Genomic DNA, 17,725 nt, shown 5'->3' with positions numbered 1-17,725 from the left:
CGCCACACCCCATAGTAGCCTTTGACTGGACTTAACCGTCCAGGGGTCCTTTACCTTACCTTGTTGTTTTTAAAAAAGATGAAAGTAATGATCTGACTAGGAAATATCTTAGCCTCTCTTAAAATAGGAGACTTTGGGGTCATCCAATCAAATTAATAATTCAGAACTAATGAAAATTAAGTAATTCTTTAGACATCATGTTGTTTATGGATTTTGTGGTAGTGTTCCTGTTAGATGTCGTTTTGAAAAAGCTTAGGGGAGAAATGGAAGATATTTCTATCAGATTACAAGCCATAATAGCTAAGAACAGAATCCCATGTTACTTATTATTATCATCATATTAGAATCACATATTATTATCAGATTTTGGGAAGACAAGCAACACAAAATGCCTGTCTTCAGCATGTCGTGTTTCTTAGTCTACCATAGACATTGGGTTACCTACTGTTAGAAATAGATGGCTATTCTTATGTTTTCAGGTTCAAACTCAAGAGCACCTCCTTAGATAGCTTACATAAATTGCAAGATGAAGATGAATTAGATTGTTGCAAAAAGCATTTTTATAAGGACCTCAGCTTTGTCTAATTGATGAAAGCAATCACTGTAAAATGGATTGAAGCTAGCAATTTATAACAGAGGTAAAGTTCTTCAAAATTAAACATGTCCTGTTAGTTATTGCTTTGTTATAAGTTAAATAGAAACAAAACAGAACAAAAGCGGTTTTAAGAACCCCAGACAAATGAAAATCACTCCTTTCTGTCTGGGCAAGAGTTAAGCATCATCCATAGAGGAATCTACAAATGATACCAGATTAGTTATATTTTTACTTGAAATAATCAAGAGGAGTTTCAAAGGCTTTTAAAGATGCAGAGGGAAGAGGCAGGAGAAAGAGCTTACTGGTTGTAGAAAACTATTCTGGTGTATGGGTTGAGTACTATATCTGAAAAATCAATTTTGAATGTTGAAATAATACAAATAAAAGGAACCCATTTGGATCATAGAGTGCACCTTTTAATTCTGACAGCAAGAAAGCCAAGCATATCAAGGTTGATGCTCCCTTGTGTTATTCTTAGCTAGTGAAGATAATAGGGGAAACAGACCTCTCCACTCCCCCACAAAAAAAAAAAATCCTTTCAAATATTAAGTTACAATGCAATTCTCAACATTTTTATACAAGCAGAAGTCCCGCTGAAATCAGTGGGACATACCTCTTAGTAAATATGTGTAAGGTTGTGTTATGTACTGAAGTTCTCACCCTGGGCCAGCAGGGGGATACTGTAGATAGTTATGCAAATAAGGGATTGAAAGTGACGTTCAGTGATTGGATAGTTTTAGAAAGTTGTTACAGTAACGTTGTACTGGAGCTCTATATAAGCAGGCTGACTGAACCCTTCAGTTCAGTTCTATCCTGGCCTGTGAATAAACAAGAGCTGCTTGAAGAATTGCTGTGTCATCTGATATGTTCACCCACAACTTAACAGGTTGCAGCTTGAATAAATGCTGAAGAGTTATTTCATTCACATGTTACTTACTTTGCAATCTTTCCAAGTCAACTGGGTCAAGAGCTGCCACTGCTTCAGAGATTCTAGATGGCCTGCTGATGCCAGCCTGGTTGACTGCCCTTACACGGAATGTGTAGGAACGCCCTTCAAATAGCCCAGTCACTGGATATTTGCAGATTTTAACAGGAGCATCATTGCACTGAACCCAGTTTTCAGTACCCACTTCACATCTGGGTTTTGGAAAGGGACAAAAAGACAAGGGGAAGAAAAAGCTTTCCAATGTTTCGTTACAGCCAGCTAATGCCAAAAACAAGATACTTCTCTGTGACAAGGATCCCACATTGTTCCAGGAACATGTAACAAAATGGAATGGCAAAACCATGCATATAATTCCTCTTACGTGGTTTATTAGGGTTGTTGAAGACATGTATGTTATTTCTTGACATACACATCCATGCTGAATGTGGAGTCTGGTCAGTGACTTTAGAAACACTGGGTGCCAAAACAGGGTTCTGCTGTAAGTTAAGGTACTAATGGAGTGTAGTGGTAAAATACTTATAAGAGTCCATGGTGCTGACACACATTCAGGTGTGATTTATCATAGCATTGTAGAGTTGGAAGAGACCACATGGGCCAACTAGTCCAACCCCTAGCAATGCAGGATTTTTTTGCCCAAGTTGCAGCTTGAACCCACCACCCTAAGGTTAAGAGTTTCATGCTGAACTATCCCAGATGGCTATCCCATGTATCTGCTTGTGTGACCCAGCTCAAATAAGGCTGGAACTGAGGCTGGAGACTTGGTGACAAAATCATAAACCCCACACAGAAACAGGAGCAATAAAAGAGACCCGAATGATACTGCTCTTAGTTCACCATAGCAAGTAAAAACCAGTGTTACACTCCTTAATCATTGTTTATGGGTTTGATGTAGAAGAAGAAGAAGAAGAAGAAGAGTTTGGATTTGATATCCCGCCTTTCACTCCCCTTCAGGAGTCTCAAAGCAGCTAACATTCTCCTTTCCCTTCCTCCCCCACAACAAACACTCTGTGAGGTGAGTGGGGCTGAGACACCTCAAAGAAGTGTGACTGACCCAAGGTCACCCAGCAGCTGCATGTGGAGGAGCGGAGACGCGAACCCGGTTCCCCAGATTACGAGACTACCGCTCTTAACCACTACACCACACTGGCTCTCTACAAAAGACACAGCAACCCCACCAGACATATACCTGTCCACAAAATAGCCAATAACTGGAGCTTCATGGGTTGTATTGGGTGGTTTCCAAGTAACAATAACATAATCTCTGTTGGCATCATAACATTTCACATCCATTGGTGCTCCTGGTGCCCCCATTACCAGTGCATCAGCATCTGAAACCAAGCAAAAAATGTAGATTTAATGACATCTGAGCCATAATTCAGTTGATATTCTCAGCGGGTGCATGTATATGAAACCCATGAGCAATGTTTCTGTTAGTTTGCTAATGTGGATATAAATTACCATATTTATGAAATGTGTTTGCGATATTTATGACTATGTTATACCTATTGCTTTGTTTCCTATTCTTGTGAATTGCTTTGAGCATTGTTTGGAAAATAAACTTGATGATGATGATTCTGGGTTTCAATTAAACTAAACCGGGGGGGTGGGAGGCATAAATTTGGTGGCTTTAAAAAGAAGTTCAGCTCTAAACCTGAGGAACTGACATTGCGACAATAAGCTATGTGTCATAAATCATTCGTGCAAAAAAGGAAGAGGTGGCATTTCATGCCATGATAGATCCAGCTGTATAAAGGGATTTTATATACAGGAAAATATGTCCCTCCAGAACATACATTGTGCATGCATTAAGGAAAGAGTATGCAAAAAAACAACAACATTACACTACAGTTGGGCCTTAAAGAATATCCAGTTTGTGTGACCAGGCTGTGACAGCCCCAGCCCCCAGAGATCATAAGAAAGGACTAAAGACTCTGACGTGTTATGGAATTAAAATTAGGCCACAACTTTATTAAACTTCCGAATGTAGGAAGACCTTGGCTTAGGCCTTGGGCATGTATCCCTCCCAGCCCCCCAGCTGGGGGAACTGGGGCTCCTCAGGGTAAATGGGATATGCGGATGCACTGAAAGATGTATGTGTACGCAGGCAGCCCAGGCCATATCCCCACATGCAGAGTAGTTGACTTTTGGTGTATGGCTAGTGACACCCATATATATAATCCCTTTTAAGAGGGGACCCTGGAATCGCCGCCGCAGGGGGGTGAGTCACCACTTCACACACACCCCATAGGGAAGAAAAGACTAAAGGATTCCACCCAAGGCCATAAACCACCAAAGTTGTGACGAATTGCTATGGGGAAGACAAAACCTGCCAATGCAGGAAAATTTCTTTCTGGTCCTTCAACAGCAACCAGTCAAAGGCTGTAGCAGCGCCTGCTAAACAGGAAGAAAAAGTTAACCTGTAAACTAGAAAGCATTAAACTAAGGGAAGGGAGGGTGGGTGAATCTCGAGAGCTGACTGCCTGGCTACTGTCGCCTCCACCCCCTATATCTAAATGGGTCTGGTCCCAGCTCCCAGCAATGAAACTTGACTACTGACTCTGGGCGTGAACCTCCAAATAATAACACTGAGAGGCAGGCCAGTTCCTGTTTGCCAGACCCTTCCTCTATGGACTCACATAATCTTATTCTGTTTGCCATTAAGTTCCCTGGGAACTGTAGCACCATGTGCGATCCCGCAGAGGGCACCCACAATGTAAAGTGTGAGTGCTCATTCTGGATGTTATAGCTAATCTGTTGAAATACTGGCTCTTTGAGAATATTTTCCTCTCAGGATTGTTTTTTATCTTACCAATGTTGGGCTTCTTACCCAAAATGTGGATTGGCTGCCCTTTCATAACTGTCTTAATTTCAATAATGTTCACTTTTCTTTGGGAATTATTATTTTTTAAATGAAACTAAACATCTTCAACACCCATGTCGCCCTGAAGCCCCCTTAGTTCAGAGATTTGTTCATTGGGGAGCATGTATTATAACAAGAATCTGTTGACCTCCAGATCTTGTTGGACTCCAACTCCCATCAGCCTTAGTATAGCCAGTGGCAAGGCATGATGGGAGTTGCAGTCTGGGGAGCCACAGGTTCCATCTCCCTGTATCAGAGCTGGCCACTATGAATATTCAACTTGCACCTTCTGCCATCTTGTCTTCTCTGGGGTGGAATTTTCCATGTAAGTTTCTGAGCAAAGAATATATACTGGAGAAACAAAAGTATGGCTCCAGTGAAGGGAAAAACAAAAACAGAAAATGGAGAGCTAGGAAGTTTTATGAGATGACATTGGTACTTGTTTCAGAGAGAGAAATGGTAAATCTTTGCCCTGCCCCCAACACCAAATGGCACAGAAGATTTGTATGTAAAAAAACCAAAACCCACAGTATTTCTAAGGCTCGGAGTCAGAGTGAACTTCCTTGGAAGTAAATTCTACTGCAATCATTTATACTTGCAAGAAAATAAGTTTATTATCAGAGCTATTCTGTCACAGAGTATAATGCAGCATAGCTCGCCTGCTTATAGCAGAGGATTTCTCCTGAAGTATTTAATGCTACACATAACAGAAATGTGCTCATTTAAAAGAAGGAATTTAAAATGGAGCCCCTTCCTCTATGGACTCACATAATCTTATTCTGACTTGCCAGGGGGAATTGTGAACGCAAATGTGAGGTCAAATAGTGACCTTCATTCTATCTTAATGTATTCCTCTCCTTTTCATTTACACATCTGATTTAGGCAACCCCTTTTTCTTTTCTCCCTCAGGCATTACATGAATTGAATCGAATTCTCCTGTACATGCGAGCACCATGGTGTGGACACACAAGTGTTGCATCCATGCTCTTGCATGATAGTCAGCCATAACAAGCATAACCCCTGAAAGGGAGTGTCTCTAAGGGACATGTTTCCTAATTTCCCATGGTGATGACATCTGGTAAAGATAGACTGCTGTGGCCTACCTCCCCCCCACTCCCAATTCTGATGATCAGACATGCAGAACAAAGCATAATCATTCCATATACCAAATAACACCTTGCCAACAAAGGTCCGCATAGTTAAAGCTCTGGTTTTCCCAGTAGTGATGTATGGAAGTGAGAGCTGGACCATAAAGAAGGCTGATCGCCGAAGAATTGATGCTTTGGAATTATGGTGCTGGAGGAGACTCTTGAGAGTCCCATGGACTGCAAGAAAATCAAACCTCTCCATTCTTAAGGAAATCAGCCCTGAGTGCTCACTGGAAGGACAGATCCTGAAGCTGAGGCTCCAATACTTTGGTCACCTCATGAGTAGAGAAGACTCCCTGGAAAAGACCCTGATGTTGGGAAAGATTGAGGGCACAAGGAGAAGGGGACGACAGAGGATGAGATGGTTGGATAGTGTTCTCAAAGCTACCAGCATGAGTTTGACCAAACTGCGGGAGGCAGTGGAAGACAGGAGTGACTGACGTGCTCTGGTCCATGGGGTCACGAAGAGTCGTACACAACTAAACGACTAAACAGCAACAACAACAATACCAAAGAACACCATACCTCTCACAAACAGAAATGCACTGTATTCACTCACTCCTCCTTTCGAAACTAAACGCAACGTATATAAGCCTTCGTCATCCTTGTTCAGGTGGGTAAAGGACAGTGCTGCCCGGCCATCTCCAAAGAATGTTTTTGTCCACTTGGAATCTTTCACAAGCACATCTGGAACAGATTTGCACATATCATCAGGTTAGCAGTGACTGACTGACCCTTATCCTATTCTGACCTGTGCTGAATCATTGAGATAGTCATTTTAGGGCAAATGTATTCAGGAGAAACTTTACACCGTATCTTTTAAAGTTCTATCTTTAAAGAACCAAACTGTCAACCTTCAAATTCATGCCACCTCCAATTATATAAAGATAGGCATATTCTATTTTTGCACTACTCAAGACTGTCCCTCAGAGACCTGGTGACTAGATGTCTCAACACTGCCATTTTAAACAAATCATCTCACCTGGACCCCATTCCCCCCACCCAAAAAACCACGAACCCTTTTGAAGCAGTGTCATGAAAACATAATCTAGGGAACGATCCAGTCAAAGTTAAGTATTTTAAGACCTATTGATTTCAACAGCAGCGAGTTAAGCACAGGCTTTGCTCTCCCACATAAATCAATGGGATTTAAATATGCTTAACTTTGGCTGGATTGCACACACCTAATCAAGAGTTATCACTCTGTGTATGCACTTTTGATCCTTTTAAATAAACTTCTCTGTCCAAGGCATGTGTCAGATTAAATTGGAAGGGGGGGAAATGACTTAAGGCCAGATTTCAGTTTAATCTGAAGTCTGCTATAAATACACACTTAATTTAAAATCTTGTGGGCATTCCTGCTGAGCAGTGAATCAAATTAAGTTTGAATTTCTCACAGGTGAGAGGTTGTGACTCAAAATTAATGTAAATTAATCAGTATGACTAGTGCAATTGATGCAATGAAATGTGTAGAATATTTTATCATGGCTAAAGAAGATCCCACCGATTCCAGTTCTTACCTCTTACCTTAATAATTGATTTGGCTACTTTTAGGGCAAGGGGGTTGTTTAGCTTCCTGAGAACTGTTCTATACAGATATAGCCTAATCAATAAGGTCTTGTTAGAACTCTGCACGAGTTGTGTCTGGAAATACACAGACGACTTTCAAAAGTCAGAATATTTTAGACTGTGCAATTAACTGTGCAATTAACTGTGCAATTAACACCTATGCAATTAAGTGATTGTAATGTCATTTGTGCCTTGTGCTGGGGCTAGAAGGTGGTGTTGGAGAACTCCCACAGAGTAGTGTTGGGAAACAAAACTTTCATACCAAGGCCACCTTGAGTGGACTTCATGGCTTCCGTGACAACCAGTGGCCATCTCAATATATCATTGGCTGAAAGCATGTTGTAGGTCATATCCTGGATCCATACCCTCCAACATTTCTCCAATGAAAATAGGGATGTCCTATTACATTATTATTATTATTATTATTATTATTATTATTATTATTACATCCCGTTCATCTGACTGGGTTGCCCCAGCCACTCTGGGCAGCTTCCAACATATACTGTATAAAAACCACGATACCAATTTTACACCTCAAAATCAGGACACGTCATGAATTTTCCTGTTGTATGGCAAGCCTACTTTTGCCAAGTATTTTATAATGGAAATCCTGTAATGTTAATCAGCAGCAGAAATCTGAAAGGTGTCTCTTTGTACTTCCAGAACGTGTGAATCATAAACAGGATCTGACTTAACTGATTTTTATACATACTTCATTCCCCAGAGTTTAATAGCCAATAAATGCTTTAAACTATAGTAATTTGGAGCAAGCAGAAAATTCCCATGAGTCCAATTAGGGGAAGTAAACTGCGGAAGTCCACCTTATCCGTTCGTATAATTAATTCAGGGGGGAAAAGATGAGGAGGGAAAGATTTTAATACTGAGAAAAATGAAACAACTTGTACAAGGGAGTGAACGCAAACCCAGAGTTATCTATGCTGAGTGTGCTAAAATCAGTACTTTTTAAAGAAAAATATTCATCAGTCCATTAGTAACGCTCTTACCCAAGAGGGCTTTTACCACTGGCTTTCTAGACTATTGCTATTAATTCAGAGTACACTGAAGATTTGCAGGGAGATAGCAGTCACTATCAACATGTCTGGTGCTCTTGAGGGATCTACCCAAGGACACCCACATAGTAGGCTTCTGACTGACATCACACAATATTATACTCCTTGAAAAATTCAAAATAAAACTGTGTTCCCAGTTGCAGTGCCCCCTCCCCTGGCAGTGACTAAAGTGAAGTGGGATAAAATAACTCAAGCAGACAACGATGTGGATTTTAAAATGGCTACAACTTTAAGGCCGCAACCACCGCCCACCTGAGAAAAAGGTGAGCAGCCATTTAAGAGCAGCCACACGTTTCACCCGAAGAAAGAAAAACTTACCATCTCTGTACCACTCAGCACGAGGTCGAAGGCGATTCAGCTCTGGTGTGATCAGCAGATCACACCTGAGGGTCAGCGTTTCCCCTTCCACACCAAAGGTGACACCAAACCTCTCCAAGAACTGAACATCAAAATGGGAGAAACAGATGTCCAGGGGCATGGGCACTGCAAGCAAAACAAGAATGAATCTAGCATGAAGTACAGTAATAGAGGGAGAAAAAACAAGATAGAGAGATGCATAACCCCAGCAAGGCATCAAACATAGGACAGTTTAGACTTTCCCCCAGGAGTTGATCATTTGGTGAGCTTGTTTTGGGAAGGAATTCCACAGACCAGGAGCACTGCTTAGAACAGGGTTTCCCAAACTTGGGTCTCCAACTGTTTTTGGAATACAACTCCTATCATCCCTAGCTAGCAGGACCAGTGGTCAGGGATGATGGGAAATAGAGTCCAAAAACAGCTGAAGACCCAAGTTTGGGAAACCTTGGCTTAGAAGGTCCTGCTATAGCGTGTTCTCCTTAATGGAGAGCTCGTGTTGGTGTTGGAGCTGACAGGACCCCCCACTGTTGCTGGGCGGGTAAAATGGAGTTAGCCACCGTTGTGATTGGGCCCCCCTTGTTGTGGGGGAGATTTTGATGTTGCCATTTTCTGATTGACAGCTAGAAATGTTAAAACCCCTGCGCACAGTGCATTGCCCACCCACTGCTGCACGCATCGCTGCACGCATCAGATTGCCCGCCCACCCTCCCTATATTTAGGGTTGTTTGGGTTGACCTTGCTATGCCTGTCATGGGGTCATCTGCTTTTGGGGCAGGGGCAAGGTAGGAATTTTGTCCATTTGGCTGATTGGCTGGTGCCATTTGGTTTTTGCTTACTGCATAGCAAATCGTCACAACTTGTAAGGTTGTGGTTAGGCATTGGTTTTAGGATTTGGTTGGTAGAGGGGTATGGATTGACTGTGCCTGCCCCTCTAATGCTGCTGCTGCAAGGGTATTCTATTAAAGAAATCCAGGGGCTCGCCATGCTTTTGTCCGAACCCCTGACAAGGGGCTAGGGCCACGCAAGAGCCCCTGGGAGCATTTGGGGAGAGGTGAGGGAAGGTCCCCTTCTCCATCACTCTCCCCAAAATGTCCTCTCTTTCTGACTTTCGCTGTCGTGCGAAATGTCAGTCTGTCCCCATGCGGGGTCAGATAGTCGTAACCAATGCCTAAGCAACCACTCACATTTTTTGTATTTTAACAATGTTGTGGCCAAAATTATGCCAAAAACCTTAAACTAAAATTATGTGTGAATTGTGTTTATTTGGGGTGGCTTGGGGACCTCGACACGCAACAGCCCCAGCAAATGTTATTTGGCACCCACAAGAAGACCTCTCCTAACGGTGCAAAGAGCTCATTGAGATTGAGGTGTTTCTAAGATAGGCAGGCCCCAGGCTGGTCAGAGCTGTATAGGTTAAAAGTGCCATCTTAAATTGTGCCCAATAGCAGACTTGAAGCAAAATTTATTATGATTCTGGGGAAATGTACTATGGAGACTCCTAACACCCATACAACTACATCAAATTACTAAGCGGACTTACAGGTAATAGGAAGAACTCCAGCAGGATAAGGCTCCTCATCGCCTCTGAACCCTGAAAGAAAGGGACAAACAGTTCTGACATGGGCAACTTAAGCTTCATTGCAGGTATTTCTCTTCGGACTGTCTCTGTAGCTTACTTACTCCTCACGACGACAGCAGCACTGGTGGACGCCTGTCCATGCACATTTGTTGCCACGGCGGTGTAGGTAGCGGTGTCATCATAGTGAGCTCTAAAAAGGGTCAGAGGAGAGATGCAAACAAGATCACAGTACTTACAAAACCATTTTACTAGACTGCCAGGGGTTGACAGAGGAGGGAGAACTGGATCAGCCCCTTTTCCACAGACACGTCCTGTTTCAACTCACAAGGCAAAATGGGACGCGCCACCCCTGTGTGTGTCTATCAGAGAAATAGAGTGGTGGTGGCCCTGCACACTTTTGGTATTAAATCCACGCAATGTGGGTTCCAGCACCTCCCACCACTGGCATATGGTCCCCAAAAGCTTTTCCACAAAGGGATGCAGCCCTCAGGTTGAAAAACAACCCCCTACCCCTGAAATACAGGTTCAGGTTCAAAACTGCAGCAAGTAGTCTGATATTACTCATTTAGCAGAAACAAGACTTTCTACTTCCACAGATGAATTTGACCCAAGTAATGCCATAAAGTAAATGCCACTGGGCCCATCACCTCCTGGCAAATAGAAGGGGAAGAAATGGAGGCAGTGAGAGATTTTACTTTCTTGGGCTCCATGATCACTGCAGATGGTGACAGCAGTCACAAAATTAAAAGGCGCCTGCTGCTTGGGAGAAAGGCGATGGCAAACCTAGACAGCATCTTAAAAAGCAGAGACATCACCTTACCAACAAAGGTCTGCATAGTTAAAGCCATGGTTTTCCCAGTAGTGATGTATGGAAGTGAGAGCTGGACCATAAAGAAGGCTGATCGCCAAAGAATTGATGCTTTTGAATTATGGTGCTGGAGGAGACTCTTGAGAGTCCCATGGACTGCAAGAAGATCAAACGCATCCATTCTTAAGGAAATCAGCCCTGGGTGCTCACTGGAAGGACAGATTGTGAAGCTGAGGCTCCAATACTTTGGCCACCTCATGAGAAGAGAAGACTGCCTGGAAAAGACCCTGATGCTGGGAAAGATGGAGGGCACAAGGAGAAGGGGACGACAGAGCACGAGATGGTTGGACAGTGTTCTTGAAGCTACAAACATGACCCTGACCAAACTGCGGGAGGCAGTGGAAGACAGGAGTGCCTGGCGTGCTCTGGTCCATGGAGTCACGAAGAGTCGGACACGACTAAACGACTAAACAACAACAACAATGCCATAAAGATGGGCAGAGAAGGAATCAAACTCTTTAGAACATGTTTTAAAATTGCACTTCCACTGAGTCTTCAGGTCCCAGGGTCCTGCAAGAAACGTTTTTAAAAAACTGCAATACTTTTGTGATGCACTTGAGAATATGTGCTTGGATGCTTCTGTGTAAAATCCAGGTATATCCTAACATGTTCACTAGGCAAATTTCCTCCTAAGTGACAGGAGACCACATTTTGAACATCTGTGCCTTTATAGATGAAGTTTCAGATTTCCTCTGCAAAGATCATATTGAGATTAGATAGATATATTATAGATAAGGAAAGGTGAAAAAAGAGGATATAACTATCGCTTTCACATTTGCTTCTGATTTGACAGATGATAACCGACACAGAGAGTTGGGATGCCCAGTTAGCTTTTGTGGTGTGAAGTGGACCTTTTCGCGAAAGCAACAATTTCACAGCCTTGCTTTGCATGAGGAGAAGGGAGAGGAGGGAATGAAGAGGAAAAATAAAGTGAAGATCTGCAATCAAAGCACTTCCTTTGGTCTATGACATCACTGAAAGGTGAAATGTTCACTACTTCATTTTGATAACTCGCTTATGAATGACAGTAAACTCTGGAATCACTTTACAGTAGTCATATCTAAGGGTTGTAGCTCCTCCTAGAGGCAGATCATTGCTCATGCATTGCAAAAACTAGAGGCGAATCGGGGGAATTTAATAGTCACAGAGACTTGAAAATTGTGTGTTATATTGCAAAAGGTGAATTATAGTCATTAGCAAAAAAAACAAACAAAAAGAAAAACAAGACTGTACTGTGGATGCAATGGATACTATTTATTTTATTATCCTACTTTTCTTTCTAAGGGAACTCAAAGCAGCTAACAAAAAACCTTTTAATCTAAAATGAGATTTATGCTCACTTCTGATAAATGTGCATGCCTTCAAATAATTTTTGAAAGGGCAAACAATACTCAGAATTGTTTCTGGACTTCATTGAAGTTGAAATGACCAGCCAAAATTCAGTACCTATAGATTGGATCAAAAGGTGCCTGATAACAGTCTATTTCTGAAGAGTGAAGGGAAGCCTTTTTACTCTTGCTTGTCACCACTAGATCCCTATCTTCATCATCGCCACTAGATCCTTATCTATATTTTGCACACCTGTGGAAACTCTCTGTGGAAATAGCAACAGCCTTGCTAACAAAGGAAACACAGATCATGCAGTGACAGTACCTAGACAATAACAAGGTTGTTGATGCTGTCTTCGCATGACAAATAGTAAAGAAATGTGAGTTATCTTTTATGAGCACAACTTTGTTGGGGAAATGTTTACTGACAATTCCTATTTGGGCATTAGCACTTTGCCTGAGAGGCTAGCAAATGGAAGGGAAGGTGAATCGTACCCAGGTTTGATGAGGCCCTAAGCTACTGAAGGTAATGGGGCCCTTTATGTGTCCAGCTGTCCTTTGTCAACAATGAATTGTCACTGGTTTTTGTGTTGAATATATGCTATATGCGGGGCCCATTACTTACATCATAGGAGCCTATACAACACACAACACTGTTACTGTATGTAGGTGTTGTTTTATTTTATTTGTTTTTTATCTTATATTTTGGAAACGTACATCCAGTTTTTTCCCTTTAAATTTTTTTGGGGGGCCCAAGAGAGTGGGGCCCTAAGCTATAGCTTGCTTAGCTTATACATAAATCCGGCACTGATTGTACCCTTGTATCCGTTTGCCTGGTCCTCAAACATGAGGCTTCCTACAATGAGGAGCAAAGGAGCAGGACACCCCCCCCCCATCTGATCTCCACATTGCCAATGATCCTGAGGAACCAATGAATTGGGACATCCCTCTACCAGGATTAGAGGACCCCATGCCAGCTGTCTGGGTTCCTGGCCAGCTCCCTCATCCCTCATCTCCCCAGGTGGGTTCATGTGGGTGGCAGCAGTTCATGAGGAACTGGGGTCTTAACCAGTTAATGAGGGTAATGCCATAGTAGATGATACAGCAGAAACCACACAATAATATGCAGGGGAGATCTGAAATCAAGTAATTCAAAGGTAGAGGATAAGAAATCATACTTCAGGAATGGGGAACTTATAGCCTCCATGGTGTATTGGACTATAACTTCCATCATCCATGACCAGTGGAGCTGATGGAAAATGGAGTACAACAACCAAGCCTCATTAATTAATTTTATAATGAATGATTTTAGAGTGTTGTTTGTACTGTTTTATTGTTGTTAGCCGCCCTGAGCCCGGCTTCGGCTGGGGAGGGCGGGATATAAATAAATTTTATTATTATTATTATTATTATTATTATTATTATTATTATCATCATCATCTTACTGTTAGGCAGAGGGATATTGCTACTTCTGGTCTGTGGCTTAGAGTGTCATGAAAGGGCAGTAAATGTCTAGTTATTTAATTTTTTTGGTTGTATTTTGGTTCCCAGGGAGGGAGAGTTGTCCTTATGAGATGTTTTGCCTCAGGTACCAAAATAATTTGACCAGCTTTTGGTACTACATACAGTGGTACCTCAGGTTACATACACTTCAGGTTACATAAGCTTCAGGTTACAGACTCCGCTAACCCAGAAATATTGCTTCAGGTTAAGAACTTTGCTTCAGGATGAGAACAGAAATTGTGCTCTGGCGGCGCGGCGGCAGCAGGCGGTCCCATTAGCTAAAGTGGTGCTTCAGGTTAAGAACAGTTTCCGGTTAAGACCGCCCTCTGGAATGAATTAAGTAGTTAACCTGAGGTACCACTGTATATTGAGTACAATTGGTATGGGGCACCATTTGCTCTTTTGCCTCAAGCAGAAGAAAAGTCTTGCACAGTCACAGGTTCTTCATATCTGGATAAATGCTGTGCATAAGTGAAATCTCACATATGATGCACGATTTAATAAATTGGGATCTCAGCTGCTGGTTTCAATAGGAAGTAGAAACACTGACCAATTGAAAAGCAGGAGAAGCCATTTTGTTTTGCTGCTTATTCCAGGAAACGGAATATGAAAGGCCACAGTATATGAAAATAAACACTGCAATACCTGGCTGTTGAAACAAACGCACAGAGAGACAACCACACAGAGTGAGCTGATGGATCCAAAATGGGAATGGGGGAGACTAGATTTTGGTACAGATGTCAGAGTCCTCTGAGACAGGCAAATGGACAGATGGACGAGTGTCCAATTGCAACTTTAAAAAAATGATAGGATGATGCCACATCTTTGGCTCTTCAAGAATTTTTCCACTGGAGCCAAGGAGCACCCAGTATATTCATAGGAATAAATGTCACACTTGCATCAGAAGAAAAAGTTCTCTGCATAAGCTTCAGAGAACCACTAAGATGACAGCCAAGAAATTCCTAAGCTGCTTGAAGTGGCCAAGTATCGGATGACTAGAAGCTCAGCATATTGGCATGAACAGCTGAGAAGAATACTGAAATAGGCGGAGAATCTTAGCTGTTCTATAGCCCCACCACCACCCAAAAATGACACTAGAGATGTCTGCAACTTTCCAGGATATATCTTCTAATCTTAATAAGACTTCACCTCCTCTGGACTACTTTTCGCAAAAAAATGTAAACAGATTCAAGATCACTTAATGAATCTCTTTCATAACTATGATCTTCATTCACTAATTATGTGGGGTTGTTATTTTTCCCCCCAAAAAACCCCAAAAGTTTTAAACCAGGCAAGGCCAAACTTGGCCCTCCAGATGTTTTGGAACCACAATTCCCATCATCCCTGACCACTGGTCCTGTTAGCTAAGGATGATGGGAGTTGTAGTCCCAAAACATCTGGAAATCCATGATCAGATGTCCTTTTTTTTCTCCTTCCATTCCAAAGATTGTTAATGAATGTCAAGAGGGAACGCCCAAAGCACTCCATTCAGCTTTTTCTGATCTCGGACTTATTTTTCTTGGCTGTCACCAAATATTCCCCCTTTCTGTAATATGGGGATTATAAAGGCTGATGTCCAAATTACTACATCACAAAAGACTTGGGAAGGGTCACTAAATATCAGCTATAGAAGAAGTTGCTGTCGGTGCCTTTCCAAATGCAACAGTATGACTCTGTTAATTAATTAAATTAATTACGTACCATAATCTGCAATAAGCAGCAGTCTGGAGTGATATTTAAGAGTTTTATTCTAGAAATGGGTCGCAGAATGAACCAGTCACACTCTGAGCCTAACCAGCTTCGAGGGGTTGTTGTGAAGATAAAAATGGATAAAAGGAACATTGTACAGCACCTTGAGCTCACTGGAGAAAAGGAGGGGCAAGTAAATGAATGTAAAAAAGAAACATATGCACATAGTTAATGATGTATTACTAACATGTGGCGGGCACAGTCATAGCATCATAGAATTGTAGAGTTGGAAGGGACCACAAGTGTCATCTAGCCCAACCCCCTGCAATTTGCTCGATGTTGGATTCGAACCCATGACCCTGTGATCAAGAATCTCATGCTCTACCAACTGACCTATCAGATTTGGTTTTGGTGGGCGGTTTTATTAGGGTCTGTGTAAGAGAGAGGAAAATGGATGTATAAAGAAGAGAACAAAAGCCCTCAGAAAACCATAAAAGAAAGAGAGCGTCTCCACTAGACAGCTCAGTTGCTCATTGGTACCCATTAATTTATCCCAGCTAATTAGTAATGATCACACCTGAATATATATATATATATATACGAAAGCATATATATATATATATATTCAGCAAGTTTCTCAGCGATTCATTAGCGCAGCATCTTTTCCATTCCATTCCAGCTTGGAATCAAAGGGTGGAAGCCTTCTCGCCCCAGGCTGGCTACCCCTCCCACCACACAAGAGCTTAAAGACATAAATGCCATCACATCTACAATTTGACCCCAAGACGCCTAAGAAGCCAGAAGAAATGATAACATGGAAAGATACTGGGGAGAGGGGGAGATCATCTCCCTGAATGGAAAAGGACAGAAGACCATCACCTGTTCTAGAAAAAGATACAAACATTAAATCAGGCAGATTCCAAGCTGCTATTAGACAAGTTTCTGCCTAATTTCTAGGAGAGAAAAATAACATTTCCCCCTTGATCCTTCCTATGGAAAGTGGATATGAGACAATGAAGCATTAGCCTTTGCTTGCATTTCCCATGATTATAAAAGTCAATTTTAGTTTTTTTCTCCAGCTTCTTTAGCATTCTCTTTCCTTAAATTGGCTTGTGGCTACTTAAACTCCAGCCAGCATTTGCTGCTGACCGCCAAAGACAGCAGCCTGATCGATTTGTAATTATCTGACTGGCCAAACAATCATTTGTGTTGTCTGTTTACAGCAGGTTTTTCCCTGCACTTGGTAAAATCGAGGATTTGTTTCATCAATTTCCATTAGATCGGGGCAAGCAACCTAAGAGCCACAAATTTATCTGGTTATTTTGCAGCCTGTTTTGCTCTGGAGTCCAAATGGTGCTGCCACCAGTCTGGGTTAATACTTCCAAAAGTTGTGCTACAGTATTCAGACAGCCATTCCTGTTTTCATCTCCCTCCTTCACAAGGCTGTGCCTGAAGCAAGTCTCCACCTGGGCTCACACACACCCACAAGAAAATATTTTGCCCACTTTTCCTTGAAACAACTAACTACAGGTAAGTCATGGTCCAAGCAGCTGTGAACTTTACAGTGCCTACCAATGCAATAGACTCCCTCCCTTCTTCGTCTAAGAGGTCTAAGAGGACCAATGGTTTGTGTAACATATTAGAAGGTTCTGATGATCTTCTTTCTCCCCTATGATCATAGTGGCCATACCCTCCCAAGTGATGCAGCCCAAATCCAAGACACCGTCTTCCGGGTCCGAAATCCCATGTGAGTCACATGACCTGCGCAAGATTATGGACCCAGAAAAAACGCTTTTTCAGTCATGTTGCCCAAAAACACGTGTTTTGGGGCACCACATGAGACTGCAGACATGAAAAAGCAGTTCTTTGGGCAAGGCACCCTAAAACATGTGTTTTGGGGTGCTGTGCAAGATCACGGATCTGGAAAACATGCTTTCTTGGAGTGAGATATTGGCCCAAAATTAGGCAAGAGCAAATACCCACCATGCTCTTGTGGGGGGAAACAAAATGTCCATATTTTTTTTTCCGGAGCAGTTGACAGGTATGCCATATGTTTGGTGCTCAATGCACATATAGATATGCTCACATAGAGCTCATCCACATGGGGATTCAAGCCCTATCAGGATTCTTCTCATGTACAGTCCCTTCACATGCACCAATCACACAAGTGGTCAAGCTTTAAGTTACAAAGGGCGTGGGGCTACTGCACACAG

General features: G+C 42.2%; 1 protein-coding gene and 1 long non-coding RNA gene across 2 annotated transcripts in view; one reads left to right on the top strand and one right to left on the bottom strand.

Moving 5' to 3' along the window:
• The window catches only part of MYOM2 (myomesin 2), a 77,541-nt gene that overhangs the window by 39,894 nt on the left and 19,922 nt on the right, over positions 1 to 17,725 (bottom strand). The window contains exons 7-12 of the mRNA XM_083431898.1: positions 10,226 to 10,314; positions 10,086 to 10,136; positions 8,507 to 8,671; positions 6,075 to 6,236; positions 2,728 to 2,869; positions 1,529 to 1,732 (exon numbers count right to left, since the gene is read on the bottom strand). Of these exons, the coding sequence (XP_083288024.1) occupies positions 1,529 to 1,732; positions 2,728 to 2,869; positions 6,075 to 6,236; positions 8,507 to 8,671; positions 10,086 to 10,136; positions 10,226 to 10,314 (813 nt within the window). The remainder of the gene's footprint in view (positions 1 to 1,528; positions 1,733 to 2,727; positions 2,870 to 6,074; positions 6,237 to 8,506; positions 8,672 to 10,085; positions 10,137 to 10,225; positions 10,315 to 17,725) is intronic.
• The window catches only part of LOC310673433, a 471,349-nt gene that overhangs the window by 452,282 nt on the left and 1,342 nt on the right, over positions 1 to 17,725 (top strand). The window lies entirely within an intron of this gene.

This window comes from Podarcis tiliguerta, assembly GCF_965153285.1.
Source record: "Podarcis tiliguerta genome assembly, chromosome: 3".
In the NCBI taxonomy this organism is placed as follows: Eukaryota; Metazoa; Chordata; class Lepidosauria; order Squamata; family Lacertidae; genus Podarcis; species Podarcis tiliguerta.
This window is presented reverse-complemented; position numbering and strand designations above follow the sequence as displayed.